General features: G+C 42.5%; 1 protein-coding gene across 2 annotated transcripts in view; it reads right to left on the bottom strand.

Annotated features, from left to right (window-relative positions):
• Window positions 1–18,555, bottom strand: part of FZD3 (frizzled class receptor 3) — a 90,705-nt gene that overhangs the window by 33,537 nt on the left and 38,613 nt on the right. For both annotated transcript variants that reach the window (XM_032790873.2, XM_032790874.2), the window contains 2 exons: window positions 15,420–15,616; window positions 10,999–12,016 (listed from right to left, as the gene is read on the bottom strand). In XM_032790873.2, coding sequence (XP_032646764.1) covers window positions 10,999–12,016; window positions 15,420–15,616 — 1,215 coding nt within the window. The remainder of the gene's footprint in view (window positions 1–10,998; window positions 12,017–15,419; window positions 15,617–18,555) is intronic.

The following is an 18,555-nucleotide window of genomic DNA, read 5'->3' as shown; positions in this document are numbered from 1 at the left end:
CCTGCCACCCAAGGCCTGTGAAAGTGTGGGACCGTTGTCCAGGATGGGTTGTAGATCGCTGATGATGCATTGGAGGGGTTTTAGCTAGGGGCTGTATGTGATGGCCAGTGGAGTCCTATTGGTTTCTTTCTTTGGTTTGTCTTGCAGTAGGAGGCTTCTGGGCACACATCTGGCTCTGTTGATCTGTACAGATCCAGACAAACACGGCTACCCCTCTGATACAAGGTGCAGATTATGATCTATAAAGCTCTGAATGATTTGTGTCCTTCTCCCCTTGTGTCTTTATGTGGAAATTAAGTAAGACTGGCTGGGGCACTCTGCTGTCTGTCCCTCAGACAGTATTTCCTAGGACCAGCAAGACAGCTGGATTGTTAGAAGATCCTTATTCATTAAAGTTACTTCTTCTGGTGGTTATCCAGAGTTTGGTCATCTTCATACCACAGTGGAAAAAACATGGTTTAGGAAGGCTTTCAGTTAAATTCCCAGAATGGCAGTGAAAGCAAGCATCCATTAGATACAGCCACTGGGCAACAACAGTAACAGGTACTAGAAATAGCTGCTCTGTTTAAATTAATATGAAGGATTCAGACACTATAGCGATGGATACCATAGAAATTCACTATAGATATATTTACACAAACAGTAGTCTAAGGCACCCTTGCCCATTAACCTTCAAGATTTGGTATAAGGTCCTGTTATTCCCTTGAGCTTTTGCCTAAGCAGGGTAACTGTCAAAGAGATAGTTCAGGCTGCCTGAAATACCTTGTAGTCATGAGAAATCCTGTAAAATTATATACAGACAGGATTGGAAGGGTCTTTCTGGATCACTGAGTCCAGTCTCCTGCTATAGCAGGCAACCCCATCATATAATCCCATTCACAAATTTATCAAGCTCCATCTTAAACTCAGTTAAGTTGTTTGCTCCCACTACTGCTATTGGGAAGCTGTTCCAGAACCTCCATCCTTTAAGAATTAGAAACTTTTTTGGTTCAACTTTATTCAAAGTTTGTTTTCAATATTTTTGTCTATGAGCAGACAAGATGGCCCAGAGGGCTCATTTCACAAACCTGTGAATTTTTAACCCCCCCATCCCCAGAGTATCAATTCTCCAAGTAGAAAGGGGGAAGGAGAGATGATTCCTGTCCTGTGGAGATATGAAATGGGGAACAAAGCTTCTGGGCAAGGAGAACACAGAGCAAACCACACAACCTCTATAAATCAGAGGAGTAGCCGTGTTAGTCTGGATCTGTAAAAGCAGCAAAGAATCCTGTGGCACCTTATAGACTAACAGACGTTTTGGAGCATGAGCTTTCATGGGTCTAAATGCATCTGACGAAGTGGGTATTCACCCATGAAAGCTTATGCTCCAAAACGTCTGTTAGTCTATAAGGTGGTACAGGATTCTTTGCTGCTATTTCAGGAGTGAGTTTCTGTGGCCTGCAATGTGCAGGAGAGGTCAGACGAAACGATCATGATGGTTCCTTCTGACCTTAAAGTCTATGAATCTGCGCTTCAAATAATGGAGGAAAGAAGAATTCGTTAATGACAGCTGAAGTGGTGAGTGGGAATAAAGAGCTTCCATAAAAATATATCAGCGTAAGTAGTAGTAGTTCAGGGAGAGAGTAGGCATATTAATAAATGAGGAAGGTGATGAAATTGAGACTTAAAATAAGTGAGATACTAAATTCCTTTTAAAGTCTCTTTGACAAGAACTAGTGTACAAAACATTCAACAAATAAGAAGGTAAGATGATCCTGTTAATAATTAAGAGAAGGTAGGAAAATATTTGGAAAAATTATACACACAGATCAAACAGTCTGGATACTATAGTGGAAGAAAAAGGATCTCTTATAGATCTTCAAAAATTCTCTAGCACAAATTTGTCAGACTGCATGAATGACTGCCTTCTGTCTGTATTCTTAATATACTGCAAGACATCTGCATGCGGAGGCGATGTGAGAACATGTAGTGTCCCCTTTATTTATATCCCAAGAGTGACTAGGGCTTGGTGTACACTACCACTTATGTCACTTAGAAGTGTGACTAAGTGACCCCCCCTGAACAACATAAATTACACCAACCTAAGCACCGGTGTGGACAGCACTATAAGAGGTCTCCCACCGACATAGAGGTTGACTTATTATGCTGATAGGAGAACTCTCTCCTGTTCGCATAGTTTTCACCAGACGTAGTGCAGCTGCGCCACTATAGCACTTCTAGTGTAGACTACCCCTTAGAATTGCAACGTGGAGAGAGAATAACTGATATTGTTGGAGCTACAAGTGAGCTATCTGGGCAATTAGTTTGAATGAACTGCTTTTCTTAAAAGCTGAAGTAGATATGAGAAATGGATTGATTCACTTCTATGAAGTGGTGCAATATCTTCTGTATTGAACTTTATTTTTATTAACTTAGTTGATGAGGGATACAAAAGAACTCTATTTTGATATTCAGACTTCCTGATAAAACCTCTGAGTAAACTGAGCTTCAGAAAGACTTAAGCTATATCTGCACTGCCACCTTTTAGCAACACAACTGCACGGACAAAAAAATCCCCCCCATCCTCCCCTGGCCAAGAGAGGCAGTAGCTTTGTCCACAGGAGAGCTCTCCCACTGACAAAGTGCTGTTCACACAGGTGCTTGTCATCGGTAAAACTTTGGGTGTGTGTGTTTTTTCCACACCCCCAAATGACAGAAGTTTTACTGACAGAAGTTCAGTGTAGACAAAGCCTTACATGGTGGTTTTCCCTTTTAAATGGAGCCTTTTTTGAGACTAGGATAATTACCTTTAACAAGCATCTTAGGGCAGATTTAAGCAAATCCATTACCTCTACTGTGAGGAGTTCTAAATACCTTGTTTTTTAAAAGGAAAACCTAGATTTATATATATATTTGATCGCAATGCCATACACCAATTACATTAAATGGTTTAGAAATCAACCTGATACTACATTTCTTAACAAAGCTTCTTTTCTGTATTCAAGTTAACTCCCTTCCCCCCGTTCTTTAAAAAACTATGGTAACACACAGTCAAAACAACTGAGATACTTTGTATTTTAAAAAAATATTGGCAACTCCTGTGAATTATAGAACACTCTGCAAATGTTGCATATTTCTTCAAAGAAACAAGGTGAACACACCATCCCAACTTATTCTGCATCCTACAAGGCAGAGGATTCAACATTCAAACAATTACTTCTTGTCACCGGTTTCAGCAAGATGTTTACATGCCTCGTTTTCTTCTCCTCTTTAGTCTGCATGTGCAATTGTTCTAAAGCACTTGTGCATGAAAATAAAGTAGTGTCAAGTGGGGTTACACTTCACTGCAGCCATGGGAAGAGAAAGTCTGTTGTAAAACTATTTCTTGGTGTGATTCAACTACATTGTTACAAATTAAAAATTGCATTTCAATTCAAACCTCCACCTGAAAGTTTAAAACAAAAAAATCAAGGGTAACACTCATTATGTACAATATGTGTGTTTGATTTTATAGCCTGTGATTTCCAAGGAATAATTCACCTTTATCTGTTAATTTTCTATGATATAAAAAAAAAAACACTTACAGAATTAGAGCTAAATCTTGTAGTCAATACCCTTAAACTTAGACAAAACTCCCATTAGCATCAATGCAGCATGGGATGTGTCATATACCGTTCTAATGGTTACAGCAGATGGATTCAGGACTCCTTGGTGTTATTCCTGGCTCTGGGCCCTCTGTTACTCTACCCCAGGTGTGGAAAAGCTTTTCGGCCTAAGGGCCACATCTGGGTAGAGAAATTGTATGGTGGGCCATGAATGCTCATGAAATTGGGGGTTGGGGTGAGGGTTCTGGCTGGGGAAGCAGGCTCTGGGGCAAGGCTGGAGATGAGGGGTTTGGCGTGCAGGACGGTGCTTTGAGCTGGGACTGAGGGGTTTGGAGGGGAATCAGGGCTGAGGCAGGGGGTTTGGGTGCCAGGGCTCAGGGGTGCAGGCTCCAGGCAGTGCTTACTTCAAGCAGCTCCTGGAAGCAAAGGGGTGTCCTCCCCTATGGTTCCTATGCAGAGACATGGCACCGGCCTGGCAGCTCTGTGCACTGTCCTGTCTGCAGGTGCCACCTATGCAGCTCCCATTGGCTGCAGTTCCCCAATAGGAGATGCAGGGGCAGAGGCAGCATGCAGAACCCCATAGCTGCCCCTACACTTAGGAGCTGGAAGGAGGACATGTCGCTGCTTCTGGGAGCTGCTTGAGGTAAGTGCCGCCCGGAACGTGTATAACACCAACAGACCCCGGTCATCGACCCCGGGAATCGAACCTGGGGCTTCTGGAGCTTAGTGCATGAGCCTCTACTGCATGAGCTAAAAACCAACTGGCTGCTAGCTAAGGCTGTAGAGCAGACTCATTTAACTCTAAGTGGTCTCAGTGCCACTAGATGGGACAGAAGACCACATCCAGGTGTGTGGCTTACACCTGCATCCCTGAGGGTCTCCTCCACTGCTGGAGTGGGGCAACCCCCCCCCCCCGACCCCACTCCCCAGCGGAAGCTCGAGGGCCAGATTAAAAGTTCTGATCAATCTGCCATGGCCCGTGGGCTGTAGTTTTTCCACCCCTGCTCTACCCTGTCATCTGCGCACCGGATTCCCTCTTCAAGAGGGATCCCCAGTGTTGAAGGGACTCTAGGGGAATATTTGTACACCTTGTGTTAACTTCCTTCTGTTTGTTCAGGAAAGCAGAAGGAGATGATTTTTGAGGGTTGGCAAAACTATGAGATTGGCTTTAAAATCATGAGTTTATGTAAAAATAATAAATTTGGTCTTTATTTGCCTTCTGGTTTTTGAGCCTTTAGGGTACACTGAAATCACATTTTGAAGCTTTCTCCATTGCCATGAGGGCTAGAAATGTACTTTTTCTTTAAGAATGGAGGCTGAAATTATCACATCCACTTGACTCCAGGAGCTGGAGCTTTAAGGAAAACAATCATGAGACTAGAGGCAGGAAATGAAGCACTACTCACCCTTACCCAGCCCCTCCCTGCTTTTGAAATTTTTACTTTTATGAATATACTTTTTAAAACAAAATGTACAAAGCCAGGCATTGGCTACTGATGAGTGTGGCCTCCTCCCAGATAGCTGCCAGGCACTGGAGACACCGAGGAGCTGTTGGGGCTACCATTAGCCATTTACCCCGGCAAGACAATGACAAACCTGGAATCCAGGTACCTCCTGAATGGGATTGTAGGAAGGAGACCAAGGAAGCCGAATAGGGTTCAGCTGCATTATTGATTGCCAGCTGGCCAGCATGTTGCTGCTTGATTCCCTGTTGACCTAGTGGCAGAACACTCTGCCACTGTTAGGGCCCTGGGCTGGGATGAAGTGGAGTCAGGTGTATCATCCTATCCCCTGCCACCCTACCCCTGTACATGGCAGCCTCCCACCTTTAGGCCAAAAGGCCTGCATTGGTCTGTCGTCCATCAGAGCTAGGACACCAGATGGGTTTTCCTGTCTGCCCTGCCAGAGAGCCGATCCCCCTAGACTGTTCTGTTGCTTTGCCTGACCGAAGGCCAGAACCCCTTAACTGTTGGTGTCCCACCGTGCTCGAGGTCCTGCTCTGCCTGGACTGCAGCCTTGGGCCTACTAACTGTTGGCTCATGCCCCCCTGAACTGAGTCACTCCAGAGGCATCGTAGCAAGGGGGCGGGGCCTCCCTCCCTGATAGATGGGAAGACCGCTGCAACCGCCTTAGAAAAAAACACACAATTGAGGTTTTTGGCTCAACTAGAATCTTGCAGTTTAAAGACAGCTAAATAAGGGTTGTTTTTTTTAAATTGCATTAATATATTGAAAATAAGTAACGTCTGAAATTTATGTGAACAAAAACACTGATGTGTCCTTAAGTCTAAAAGCAGGTTAATAAAAGTAACTTTAGGTTGAACCAATTTTATATTACAATTCATGGAGAAATGTTATTGACTGGAAGCAGAATTACTAGATCAGAACAAATTATTGTGACTAGAGTCCTAAATATTAGAGGTCACTAAATTAATAATTTCTTGTAACAGATTATTTTTTCCCACATCATATTTAAAAATATATGCTGTACTACAAGGATCTTGAGATTTTCTAACTATATATTAAAGAGGAATTTTGTAAAAGTTGGTAGGAATAATTCATTCCTACCTCATCCATTCAATGTAAGATCCATGAATTTAATACATTTCCCCAAAAATATGCTCTAAGGGTATTTAAAACATATCTAAGTAACAATCAGAATCCTTTCTCCATACCACTTTAAAAAAAATAAATATGTTATGTCACATAAGTAAAATGCAAGTAAATCCTCTTCAATTACATTAGAGATTGTCTCTGTTGCTAACAAGCCATAGACTGAAATTATTATTTTTTTGTTTCCACAGTGAAGTAATTCACAATCTGAAATGTTGCCCTCCATCCAACTTCCAGCAAATCTGCTCAGAAGCGTGTTCGTATATAGGGATCTTAACTGCAATTCAGACTGGCTGAAACAGCGCAATGTGACGTAAATCCTCAAATACTTTTATACTAATACCTGGGAGGACAAAGGATAGAAGCAAGCAATTCACAAAAGAACGTAACAGATTACTACACATGCTCACGTTGCTCAGGAAAACATACTGCAGCTCTCAAAAACAAGCACTGATTATAAAGATTATATGAACGAATTCATTCCAGAGTCTGAACTACACTCAATGCAAGGTTCAAAGTGACAGTACAAAGGTGATTGAGTCTCTGACCTGGGACTTGCCAGGCCTGGTTAGGCCCTCATGTAGTTAGAGCAGTGCTTCTCAGTGGTGGTCTGCAGACCGGTGCCGGTCTGTGAGCCATTGGCTGCTGGAGTTTCCTCAGAAGAGCATTGAATAGGGTAATAATATGGCACCGGACCCGGGCATATTGGAAAAAAAGATTGCCGGTACCCCACAGATAGTTTAAGAAGCACTGGGTTAGAGCACCTGAGGGCTTGCCTTTATTAGAATCCTAGCTGTGATGGCCCTTGTAGGAGATGTGGCTGGAGTATTCCTGTCTGCCGCAACAGCCTCTCTCTCTTATTCCTATTCTGTAGTTGGAATAAAATAATGTAATTCTATAGAAACCTTGTCAACATTTTAGCAAGCCATTATGCCATGGGATTAAGTGCTAGTCTCTTAACTGTAACACAGTTTACTCTTAATAGGACAAAATCCTGAAGTCCTTATTTAGGCATTCAGTGTTGCCTGGAGTAAGGACTGAGTGAGGACCTCAGGATTTGGCTCAGGAAACTCCTCCCTCCCGCACAAAATAGAGCCCCTACAATTCAAACATTTTAAAGATTATTTAAAGGAGAGATATGTAAGACTATTAAAAAAACATACCAAAAAACTTAAAAATTGGCTCCAAACCTTATACTGTTTCTCAATAGCTTTGACCATTCAAGGATAAACCAATTGATTGCTATTTTGTAAATCTGTTCAAATTAGGGGCCTGGACAGCTTAAGTGGGGAAGCATGTTTAGCTTAAGAAAAAGTTTCAAAGGTTAAAAGAAAAACCCTTCTAATATTCCATAGGGCCTACAGGTCCTTCAACCCAATTTGATGTTAAATTGTCAGTGGAAGAACAATAATGGTTCTATTAACAACTCCCGCTGAGCTATTATCATGTTAACGGTTTGCTGGAGATTTGAGTAGCATTTTTACTACATGCTGACATTATTCCACTAACCAGGATTTTGCTCATTAAGATGCTACACATTTCCATCTTTAAAATACTCCATGAATTCCAAGTAAGCAATATCCCATCCAATTTTATACATTACAGAGCCAAAATGGGGAAAGAACAGCTTCAACAACATTTAGATAAGTTAGATATATTCAGTTCAGTAGGGCCTGATGAAATTCACCCAAGGATACTTAAGGAACTAGATGAAGCAATTTCAGAACACTTGTCAATTATCTTTGAGAATTCATGGATGGGTGAGGTCCCAGAAGACTGGAGAAGGACTAACAGATACATGCAAACTAGGGAAACGTGGTCTAGAATGATATTACTATAAAGTTGGTGCACAAAGAGCTGAAAGACTGTACTATAAAGAGTAGTTATCAATAGCTTGTTATCAAACTGCGAGAACTCATCTAGTGGGATACTGCAAGGGTCTGTCCTGAGTCCAGTACTATTCAATGTTTTCATCAATGAGCTGGATAATGGATCAGAGAGCATGCTTATCAAATCTGCAGATAAGCTGGGAGGGACTGTAAGCACCTTGGAAGATAGGATTAGAATTCAAAACAATCTTGACAAATTGGAGAATTGGTCTGAAGTCAACAAGATGAAATTCAATAGACAAGTGCAAAATATTTCACTTAAAGGGAAAAAACTCAATTCCAGATAGCCAGTTTTTCCCCATTTTGTAATTGTTCTAGTACTGCCGAAGAGGGTCTGGGAATTACAGTGGATCGCAGACAGAATGTGAGTCAATGTGATGCAGTTGCAAAAAAGGCTAGTATTCTGAGATGTATTAACAGGAATGTCCTATGTAAGACACAAGAGGTAATTGTCTCACTCTACTCAGCACTAGTGAGATCTCAGCTGGAGTACTGTGTCCAAACTGTGGGTGCCACATTTTAGGAAAAATGTCAAACGGAGAAAGTCCAAAGGAGAGCAAGAGTAATGATTGAAAGTTTAGAAAACCTGACCTGTGAGGAAAGGTTAAAAGAAATTGGGCATGCTGAGTTTTGAGAAGAGAAGCGTGAGGGGGAACGGGATAACAGTCTTCAAATATGTAAAGCACTGTTATAAAAAAAAAAAAAGAGCACAGGGATCAATTGTTCTACATGTTCACTGAAGGTAGGACAAGAAGTAATGGGCTTAATTTGCAGCAAGGAAGATTTGTTATATATTAGGAAAATCTTTTGAACTATAAAGGACAGTTAAGCACTTATGTATTTTTTCAACAGAGGTTGTGGAATTCTGGTCATTGAAGGTTAACAGTTTAGTCAAAACACCTGTAAGAGTTAGTCTTGGGGTATGGCTACACTTGCGAGTGTGGTCGCAGCACCAGGAGAGAGATCTCCCAGCGCTGCACGTACTCCACATTCTCATGGGGTTAGCTTGAAGCGCTGGGAGCCACGCTCCCAGCGCTGCGGCACTGTTTACATTGGTGCTTTACAGTGTTGTATCTTGTAGTGCTCAGGGGTGTGTTTTTTTCACACCCCTGAGCGAGAAAGCTGCAGCACTGTAAAGCACAAGTGTAGCCAAGGCCTAGGTATACTTGGTCATGCCTCAACACAGGGGGTTGGACTAGATGATCTCTCAAGGGCCCTTCCAATGCCTTTATCTCACTGAGTGCTCCCTTAGCATCTCAATTGTCCAGTGGCCCCACCGTTTTTTTTCAGTAGACTGCCTGCTTCTGATGCACTTAATATTTTTTTGCTTGCTATTACTTTGAGTATGTAAGAACAAACAATAAAGGGTTACAAGTAATAAAGGAGTATCATCAAGCCCTACAAAGTATTCCAAACCTTTACGTGATATTTTTATGGCATTAAAACATGAACTCTGGTGACCCAGATGGTTTTTCAACTGCTTTAGAGCTGAACACTGACATGGTCCTTATACTAGTGCAACTGCAGACACCCAGTGGAACCCATGTTATATAACCCCCTTCAAATAAAGTATTGTGAAATCTTTTCCATTGAGATGCAAAACAGAGAGCATGGTCTAGCAACTAACACTCTGAATGCTTCAGAAACTCAACCTTTTGCCACAACCACTTTAGCATAATAAAAGAAACTAGGCTTCATCTGATCAACTACTCTCTCAGTACCTGATTTTCCTCTTCTTTCTAACTCTAATTACACCACCACCAAACTGGTGTAACAGTGGAGAGTCTGGCATCTAGAATTCTTTATGGTATTTGCTTACACGGTAACTGTATCAAACAATGACAAGCCAAACCTGTTCTTTAAAAATAAACCTGATGAACTACAAGCTCTAACGCTCTGTACAGAGTATTTCAGATAATACAGATATTTTACACTATTGTTTTTTAAACATATATGGGTTTCCTGAAAGTGACATGGAAATCTGTGGTCTAAGACAGTGGCTCTCAACCTTTCCAGACTACTGTACCTCTTTCAGGAGTCTGATTTGTCTTGCGTACCCCCAAGTTTCACCTTAGTTAAAAGCTACTTGCTTACAAAATGGGAAATAAAAATACAAAGAAGTGTTACTGCACACTATTACTGAAAAGTTGCTTACTTTCTCATATACTGTCTCATTTTTATCATAATTATAAATCAATTGGAATATAAATATTGTACTTACGTTTCCGTGTACAATATTTAGAGCAGTATAAACAAGTCATTGTCTGTATGAAATTTTAGTTTGAACGGACTTTCCTAGTGCTTTTTATATACCCCATTGTGAAACTAGGCAAATATCTAGATGAGTTAACATGACCCCTGCATATCCCCAGGGATATGTGAACCCCAGTTGAGAATCACTAAAACATTAGGTACAGCTACAGAAGACCACAAAACTCTTAGAAATTGTTAACAAGCAGAACATTGATGAAATTCAGTTGCACATTAGACCTCCTTTAGGGCAAGGCTTGAAACAAACACTTAATTCCCCCTTCAAAAGATAAGCCCCATGATCCCGCTCTTGGAATTGTTATAAAAGGGCTCCTCCTTCTGTACTCTTGTGGGTGCCATAAACAAAAACAAACAAAAAACCAAGAAACGAAGAGAAAAGCATTATAAATCCCACTGACTAAGAAAAAGGTCAGAATTCTCCAAGGCTCTGTCAAAAAGGTGCACTGCACATTTGCTGCATCCATAGAATTGACTTGTAACAGCCTTTTTGAAGATTAATCAAAAGCATTAACAGAATATAAATAATGGCAAAAACCCTCCATCAGGAGCAGCCGCTGCTTTTCAGCAATAGTTAAATACCTACAGAATCCCCTCCCTTCTCATTTTTTTGCAGTCCTGAATATTCCGTATCAATTTCCTCACCTGATATGGGCATGGGATGTGATATTCTCTGCAGCGTTCTTGTATCCATGTTGTCTCCCACACACCTCGGAAAGCCTGCTCATAGAAATAGCAGCCAATTACAACCAAGAGTGGAACGAGGTACAGAACACTGAAAACGCCAATCCGGATCATAAACTTCACCAGTTTGTCCTGGTTCTCTTTTTCTAATGGGATTTCAATGCGAACCCGATTGAGGGAGATAATGCCAGCTAGCAGCAGAGAAACTCCAACCACAACATACAGGCAGAGCGGGGCAAGAACAAAATATCGTAATGCATCCACATCATAGAGGCCAACAAAACACACGCCACTAATATTGTCACCTTCAATTTTATTCATTGCTAAAAGGATGATGGTTAGAGTTCCTGGAATGCCCCATGCACTTGCATGGAAGAGCAATGCTTTCTTCTCAATTGCTTCACTGCCCCACTTTGGCACAGCTGCCAAGAACCATGTGATGGTAAGAATGACCCACCAAACACTGCCAGCCATGGTAAAGAAATACAGCACCATGAAAAGCATGGTGCAAGCTTTGTTATGAGAGCCCTGTGTCACTGTAGAAGCCTTGTACTGTGCAGGGCTAGATGCATTGCATGCTACTCGGTCCTCAAGCAAAAAGCCAATGAAGAAAATTAATGACACCATCATGTAACAGACAGCATAAAATATAATGGGTCTTTCTGGATAGCGGAATCTTGTGACATCAATCAGAAAAGTTAAAAAAGTAAACAAGGTAGCAGAAAGGCAGACGATGGAAATCACTCCGATGAAATATCGGGCAAAGGAGAGCTCTTCACGCCTAAAGTACATATTTGGACAAGGAGGCGAACAGTCTCGTACTCTCAGGAAAGAATAACCCAGATCAGGGTCTATTTTCAACTCCCGGGGACACCAAAAGCCATAGTCCCTCTGCACTGCCATTGGGGCCTCTTCTGTGGGCTCTCCAGCTAAATTGAGGTCTACGAGACGAGGGTAAGGCTCATCACAGTCCGGGAATCTAAAAAAAATTTAAAAAAAATTATGGGAATTATATATGTATATTTACCCATACTCTAGATATCCTGTTCTGCTTTGTGTCTCCGGCTTTAGAAAACAACTGGATGGAAAACTAAAAATCTACACAAAAAAGGTAATCCGCGAATCATATGGACATAATTTGATTCTCCCTCTCTATTACTGTCTACAATCTGATTCAGCACAGCATTTAAGTAGATGCTTAAATTTCAGTGTGAGTAGTCTCACAAAGCTGACTCAGTAGGGTTACTCACATAAGTGCTTTGCCGAACTGGGATTTAAGCTCTGTCAGGGTGCTTAGTGCTGTAGACACACAAGATACTAAGTCTCCCATCATGAACAGTTTACAGTGTTTGTAAAAATGACTGCTTTAATTTGCCATAAAACAAGATTATACATTTCATGTTTTAATTTTAATAAAGTTGTTAAGCAAAGTATTATGGTAGTGTGCCAGCAGCACCGTAGTTAAGGCAGAGCTTTAGTTTTGCATCTGATAGCAGTTAAGTACTACTGGCAGCTACACACCTCTCTTAAAAACTCTCTACTCAGTGTTGCCAAGTCAATTTTATTGCAAGTCTTGTAACTCTTTAAATCTGTCACTTGATTGCCCCATTCTTGTCTTCTCTCATGAAAGTTCCCTTATCCAAGGTGTACACCTCCCATTTCTTTCAATGAGGTAGATACCAGGTAAGACTGTTGACATTTGATGAGAGTCTCTGCAAGTAGATGGTAGATTCTCAGGGAGTAAAGCTGTCTAGTAATACGGTCACTAACCCTTACCGTTTTCAATAAGACTAAAGCCATTATGGTTAGGTATCCAGACAGACACTGAGGAGACAAGGAACTGCCAGGAGCAGTAGAAAAGCCAAAGAGAGGCAGCAGAAGAACATGGTGAGCAAGAGACTGAGTGGAGATACTGGAATGTGAAGAGCCAGGCACAGGAGAGCGTGGGATAGGTGAGGGAAGTGGTTCCCAACGCAGTGCCCGTGGGCACCATGGCGCCCACCAGGGCATTAATGTGTGCCCACCTAGTGCCCAGCAGGGGAGAGAAGCTGCAGCCCCATGCCTGCCGAGGACTGAGCACTCCGGGGCTGCAGGCACCGGTGTTCTTGGTCCCTGGCAGGTGCGGGGCTGCGGCTTCTCTGGGGCTGCAGACTGAGGGCACCGGTGTTCTCGGTTCCCGGCAGGTGTGGGGCCGCAGATTAAGCTGGAGAGAAGCTGTGGCCCCACGCCTGCCAGAGACAGAGAACTCCAGGTTTGGAGGCTGCGGGTGCCGGAGTTCTCTGTCCCTGGCAGGTGCGGGACCCACCTAGCGCCCAGCAGGGGACAGAAGCCACGACCCCAAGCCTGCCGGGGACAGAGAACTCTGGGGCTGCAGGTGCCGGCATGGGACCTGCCTAGTGCCCAGCAGGGGAGAGCAGCCACGGCCCCATGCCTGCTAGGGACAGAGAACTCTGGGGCTGCAGGCTGTGGTGTTCTTGGTCCCTGGCAGATGCGGGGCCACAGCTTAAGCCGGAAAGAAGCCGTGGCCCCACGCCTGCTGGTGACAGAATACTCTGGGGCTGCAGGCACCAGTGTTCTCTGTCCTCCCGGCTTCTCTCCATACTGCCCAGAAATGGTGCCAAAAAGCCCAAAAAAGTGCCAACTCTGCAGAGTGGACTAAATGCTGCCCCAGGCATGTGCTTGCTCCACTGGTGCCTGGAGCTGGCCCTTTATGTGAGTAATTGTTGGCGCCCGCCATGCTCTTCTGAAAACATGAATGTGTTACTGGCCACAAAAAGAATGGGGACCACTGGGTCAGGGTAATGCATAGTGCAATGGAAATATTGATGTGCAGGGAAAAAGGCTGAGGGGGGTTAGGGGAAATCAGGGTAGAACACAAGAACATGAAAAGCAGGAGGGACACTGAAGAGGTACAAGAGGAGAATGAGGGTGGGGACTGAGGAGAGCTAAAAGGGAAGAGGGAAGGCTAATACAATAGCAGCTTCCAACCCCAGAGGCTAGCAGAGAGTAAGTGGAATCCTCCTTTGAGCAGCCAGCAAGGAGGTACAATTTTTATATGCTTAAGGTTTCATTTTGAACCAGAGAGAAAGACACACACACACACACACACACACACACACGTTGTGGGTTGATTCAAAAACTGGAAGACAATTTAAAAAAAAACCCTCACAATTTGAGGGTCTGACTCATGACTTTTGAATGCTTGGCACTGACAACACTGTCTACAGTACTATTGTAGTTGTAATGGTAGTAGGGGTAATGGGAAAGTTAGATTAAGCAAGATCTAAGTTTAAAAAACAGTCTTTTTGGAAAATTAGGAATGAGTCACTTACAAAAAAAATCAGCCCCCTCCCCCCAAACTTTTACATATACTTGAAACTGGCAAAGAATGCTCAGTAGGACTCCATCTGTAGACCAATACCACTTTTAAATGAACTAAAGAACAGTGGAATTACAGAGAAAGGTTACATGCTGTTAAAAAGTAGCTCAAACAAGAGTTGCCACTGGATTTCTGGAATGTTGACACTGAACTCTCTTCCCTAATGCCATAAGTGAAAGCAGATGGAGTGCATGGGACTTAATGGACACAGCAGGTAGGGAATGGATGCCCATATTCTTGGGATGGGGACCTGAGGAATAGGATGACTTGGAGGAACTAGACCCCCTCTCCAGAGTCTGGAATTGGGGCAGTCTTTGTCATTAGGTTCTCAAAGTCTCCCCTGGATTCTCATCAGCACAAGGGAGCCCTTACAGTACAATACCAATGCTTTGGCAAAAAAAAGCAAGCTCTAGTGTGCCTTGATTTTAACCTCACCACAGATCTATAGATCTCTGAGCAGATAATGATCACAGTCTGCTTAATGTGCCACAAAGCTACCTCCTTCAAGTAAAACAGAAATGTTTTGTTTGCATTCTCTCCAGGGGTGCTTGCTTTTTGAAATAAATATTTTTAAAACACAAAAGACTAAAATGTACTTACTTCAGTTGAATACAATTTTACAAGACTGGTTTAAAAGGTACAAAATGTCAGCTATGGCTATCTAGTACAGCTTTAACCATACTGGTGCACTGGTCAAAACAGCGTGGGGGAAGAAAATAAAATGGAACTGGCACACTAATTCCCTTTAAAATATCACACTTAATTTACCCTAATCATATATAGATATTTTCAGCATGTGGGCGTGTGTGGGGAAATGAGAGAAATATGAAAGTAGTTTCCTTCCCAGGAAACAAGCTAATACACTAAACAAAGGAAGGAAAAATAGGGTTATTGTCTGTAGTGGAAAACATGTTGCTGGACTGGAAAAGAGACATTTTAAAACATCCTGAAACATTAAATTTTTTAGATGATGGTTCTGAAAAAAAAAAACAGATTTGCTAACCTGCTGCATTCCATATCCTCTGGCCAAGAGACGCCAAACATCTCCATGAGTTTGGAACATTCGGTGTATGCACGCTGACAAAGCCTGCGACATGGTAGAGTGACACGTCCATACTCCATACAGACTGGAGCATATAGGGCACATAGAAATGGTCGAAAATCCCTGGAGCATTCCAGATTGACCATAGGATGAAATGGCTAGAAAAGAAAAGAGTAATTAAATAGCGGCAGACTGCAGTTTTGTGGAAAACATCAGCAGTAAGCCATACTTTGTCTTATGAATCATTCAAGCCTTTACCATCATTCTCCCAACCAAGAGCTGCCTTATGGAAGTTGGGATCATCATAACAATGCTCATATGCCAAGCTTCACTTAACGCAAATATAAGCATTAAGAAAGTAAGCAAGAAAGAAACCCCATGCTAAACAGTATCAACTGCTCTTTTAAGAAATTAACATTCCTCCCCTCCAGAAAACAAAACAAACAAAAAACCAAAAACAAAAACAACAAAAATACTTGCTTTCTTTTTTTGCTTGTCTATAAAGTGCAGATCCACCACAGCTGCCTACTTACTAGGATCCCCCAGGTTAAATTCTACTCGTAATGTCCCACCCACCTTCAAGAGTGCTGAACAATGCAGGTTGCCTTTTGGGGTAAGGAAACATGACATGGTTTTATACTGTGATTTTAAAGACATTCTTCCTAGTCAAAAGCTGATACAATCATCCTCATATCCTCACTTCCTTCCCTTAATCTTTGTTTAGCAGTTGCAAAGTACACATGGAGGATACTTTGTATTCTATTTTTCCCATTCATTTTACCCAACCAACTATGCATACTTCAGGGCAGGCAGCTGAAATTTCAGCTCTCATCACAACTGTATCCCTAGATAGGAACTGGGCTGAGCATGACTTGAAGTCACAGTCATTCCTATAAATTCATCAGTGGATATAAAAGGCTAACTTCCTTTCACCTGCAAAAAGTAAATCCAGTTATTGTGACACCATGTTAGATGTGTCACAATTACTGACCAGCCAAGTATTTGAGTTTCTTTGGGAGAGAATGCATTAATAAGTGGCAAGGCCATGAAATCAGAGCTAGAGGGTAAAATAAGAAAGTAGGGGGCAAAACCAACAATGTTTCATTTCCTGTATCACCTCATGACAGGCATAAGTAATACTGACTGACAGCAATGCTTAACTACAGCACTGAAAGGAAATCTATCACACTTAACTCAACACAAGGCTGTCAAAGTGGATTTCAGAGATGAAAAGTTAAAAACTTGACAAGTTATTTGCTTTCTTGGCTACAAAAACAACAGGCAGTGGACCTCACATTTTCTTCTCCTGGGAAGCTGGAAGGAACAGAAATAACTATGGGAAACCAGGGGGTTATGGCTTATGAAAAGACTTTAAATGGATTCAGAACCAAAGTTGCAAATGTTACTAACCTGTGTTACTACATTATCTTCATTTTTTCAGCTACTGTTTTTATGCTCACTTATGGCTGGTCTTTAATTAGATGCCCAGCTCTTCAGGACAGAGACCATATCTAATTATGTTTGTACAGCAACTAGCACTGTGTGGACTCATGGGACCTTCGGACACGGCTACTAACCAGTACTGTGACTATTGTTCTTCAAGATGTTTTGCACACATCCATTCAAGTGTGTGCATACAGAGGGTACTAGAGTTGGGTACCACTAGGGAAAAAAATCTCCATCATGGCATTGCATGCGCCCAGTTGCCTTGTTCTCATGCACAATGGTATGAAAGTACAGCTGCCCCAGACCCCCCTCAGTTCTTTCTTACCAGGCCAGCTCTGATAGAGGGGAAGAAGGGTGGGTCATGGCATGGACATGTGCAACATATCTTGAAGAACAAAACTTACAAAACAGCTTCATAGTTTCTTTTGAGTAATTGCGCTTGTCCATTGCGCTTCAGGTGACTAACAAGCAGTTCAATCAGGAAGTGGGTTTTGGAATCTACCTCAACAATAACTGAAGAATCACTTGTCCAGACTTGGCATCATCTCTGCAATAGTGAGGTATGCACCAATGACCAAATTTCAGCTCTACAAATGTCTGATATAGGTACTTGAGCCAAAAAAAAGCTGCCAAAATTGCTTAAGATCTTGGAGATGGCATAAATTGGGACTGGACAACAGGGAATAGATAGATCACTCGATAAATCGCCCTGCTCGCTTCGCTCCCTCTGTAGCATCTGGCACCAAGCACTATTGGAGAACAGGATACTGATCTGACCCAGTATGGCCATTCTTATGTTCATGTTGGTGTTGTGCCATCTTCCTATACTTTTTTGTCTAGGGCTTGGAATCTTTGCAAATCTGGCAGTAATCTCTAGTGTGATCCTCTCCAAGGCACTTAAAGAAGGCGGAATGAGTGTCAACCACCAGCACAGATTTCTTGCCCTGGCAGAAGGCTTAAACACTGAGATGAGGCATAACTCAGTATCAGGTGTCAGCACCTGTAAATAAGAACACTCCAAGAAATAAAGGAAACCTATACTAATCTAACAAATACCACAAATTATTTACAGAAAAGATAAATGCCCAGTGAGAGGATCCATGGGTCCTGAACCCAGGTCCTGGGGTCTCCAGGCAATCACCGTATCCCCAATGGCATCCAGGGAGTTGCCGGGGCTGGCAGGCTCAGCGGATAATGCAACCCTAACCCTAAGAGAGGCACTACCCATAGCAGTCCTGATTGGAGGAGCACCTGGCCCCATCCATCAATTTGGCTGTTCTATTTAAGATAGAAAGGGAACATAAGAAGTTGTCCATGCAACTGATCCTGCTACATAGGACCCTGCTTTCTTGCCTGACTCCTGATCCCTGCTTTATAGCCATGATCTTGATCCCTGCTTTCGTTCTCTGACTCAGATGCCAGCTCTGATACTTGGCTCAGATCTCTGAATTCAATTCTAGCTCTGACTCTCAAACCCTGGCATTCAGCTTCGGACTCTGGCTCTGATCTTGGCCTCAATTTTCAGCTTCTATCTCCCGCTCCAGCCACTAGGCATGACTACACATGTCTCTGTCCCTAACATCTATAAGGGGAGAAACTTGGTAAAGCTCTCCAGCTATAGACATAGGTAGTAAAAAGGAACAGAGGGATC

This window comes from Chelonoidis abingdonii, chromosome 3 (assembly GCF_003597395.2).
Source record: "Chelonoidis abingdonii isolate Lonesome George chromosome 3, CheloAbing_2.0, whole genome shotgun sequence".
Classification (NCBI taxonomy): domain Eukaryota; kingdom Metazoa; phylum Chordata; order Testudines; family Testudinidae; genus Chelonoidis; species Chelonoidis abingdonii.
Note: the sequence above shows the minus strand (reverse complement) of the source record. Positions and strands in the feature narration are given on the sequence as shown.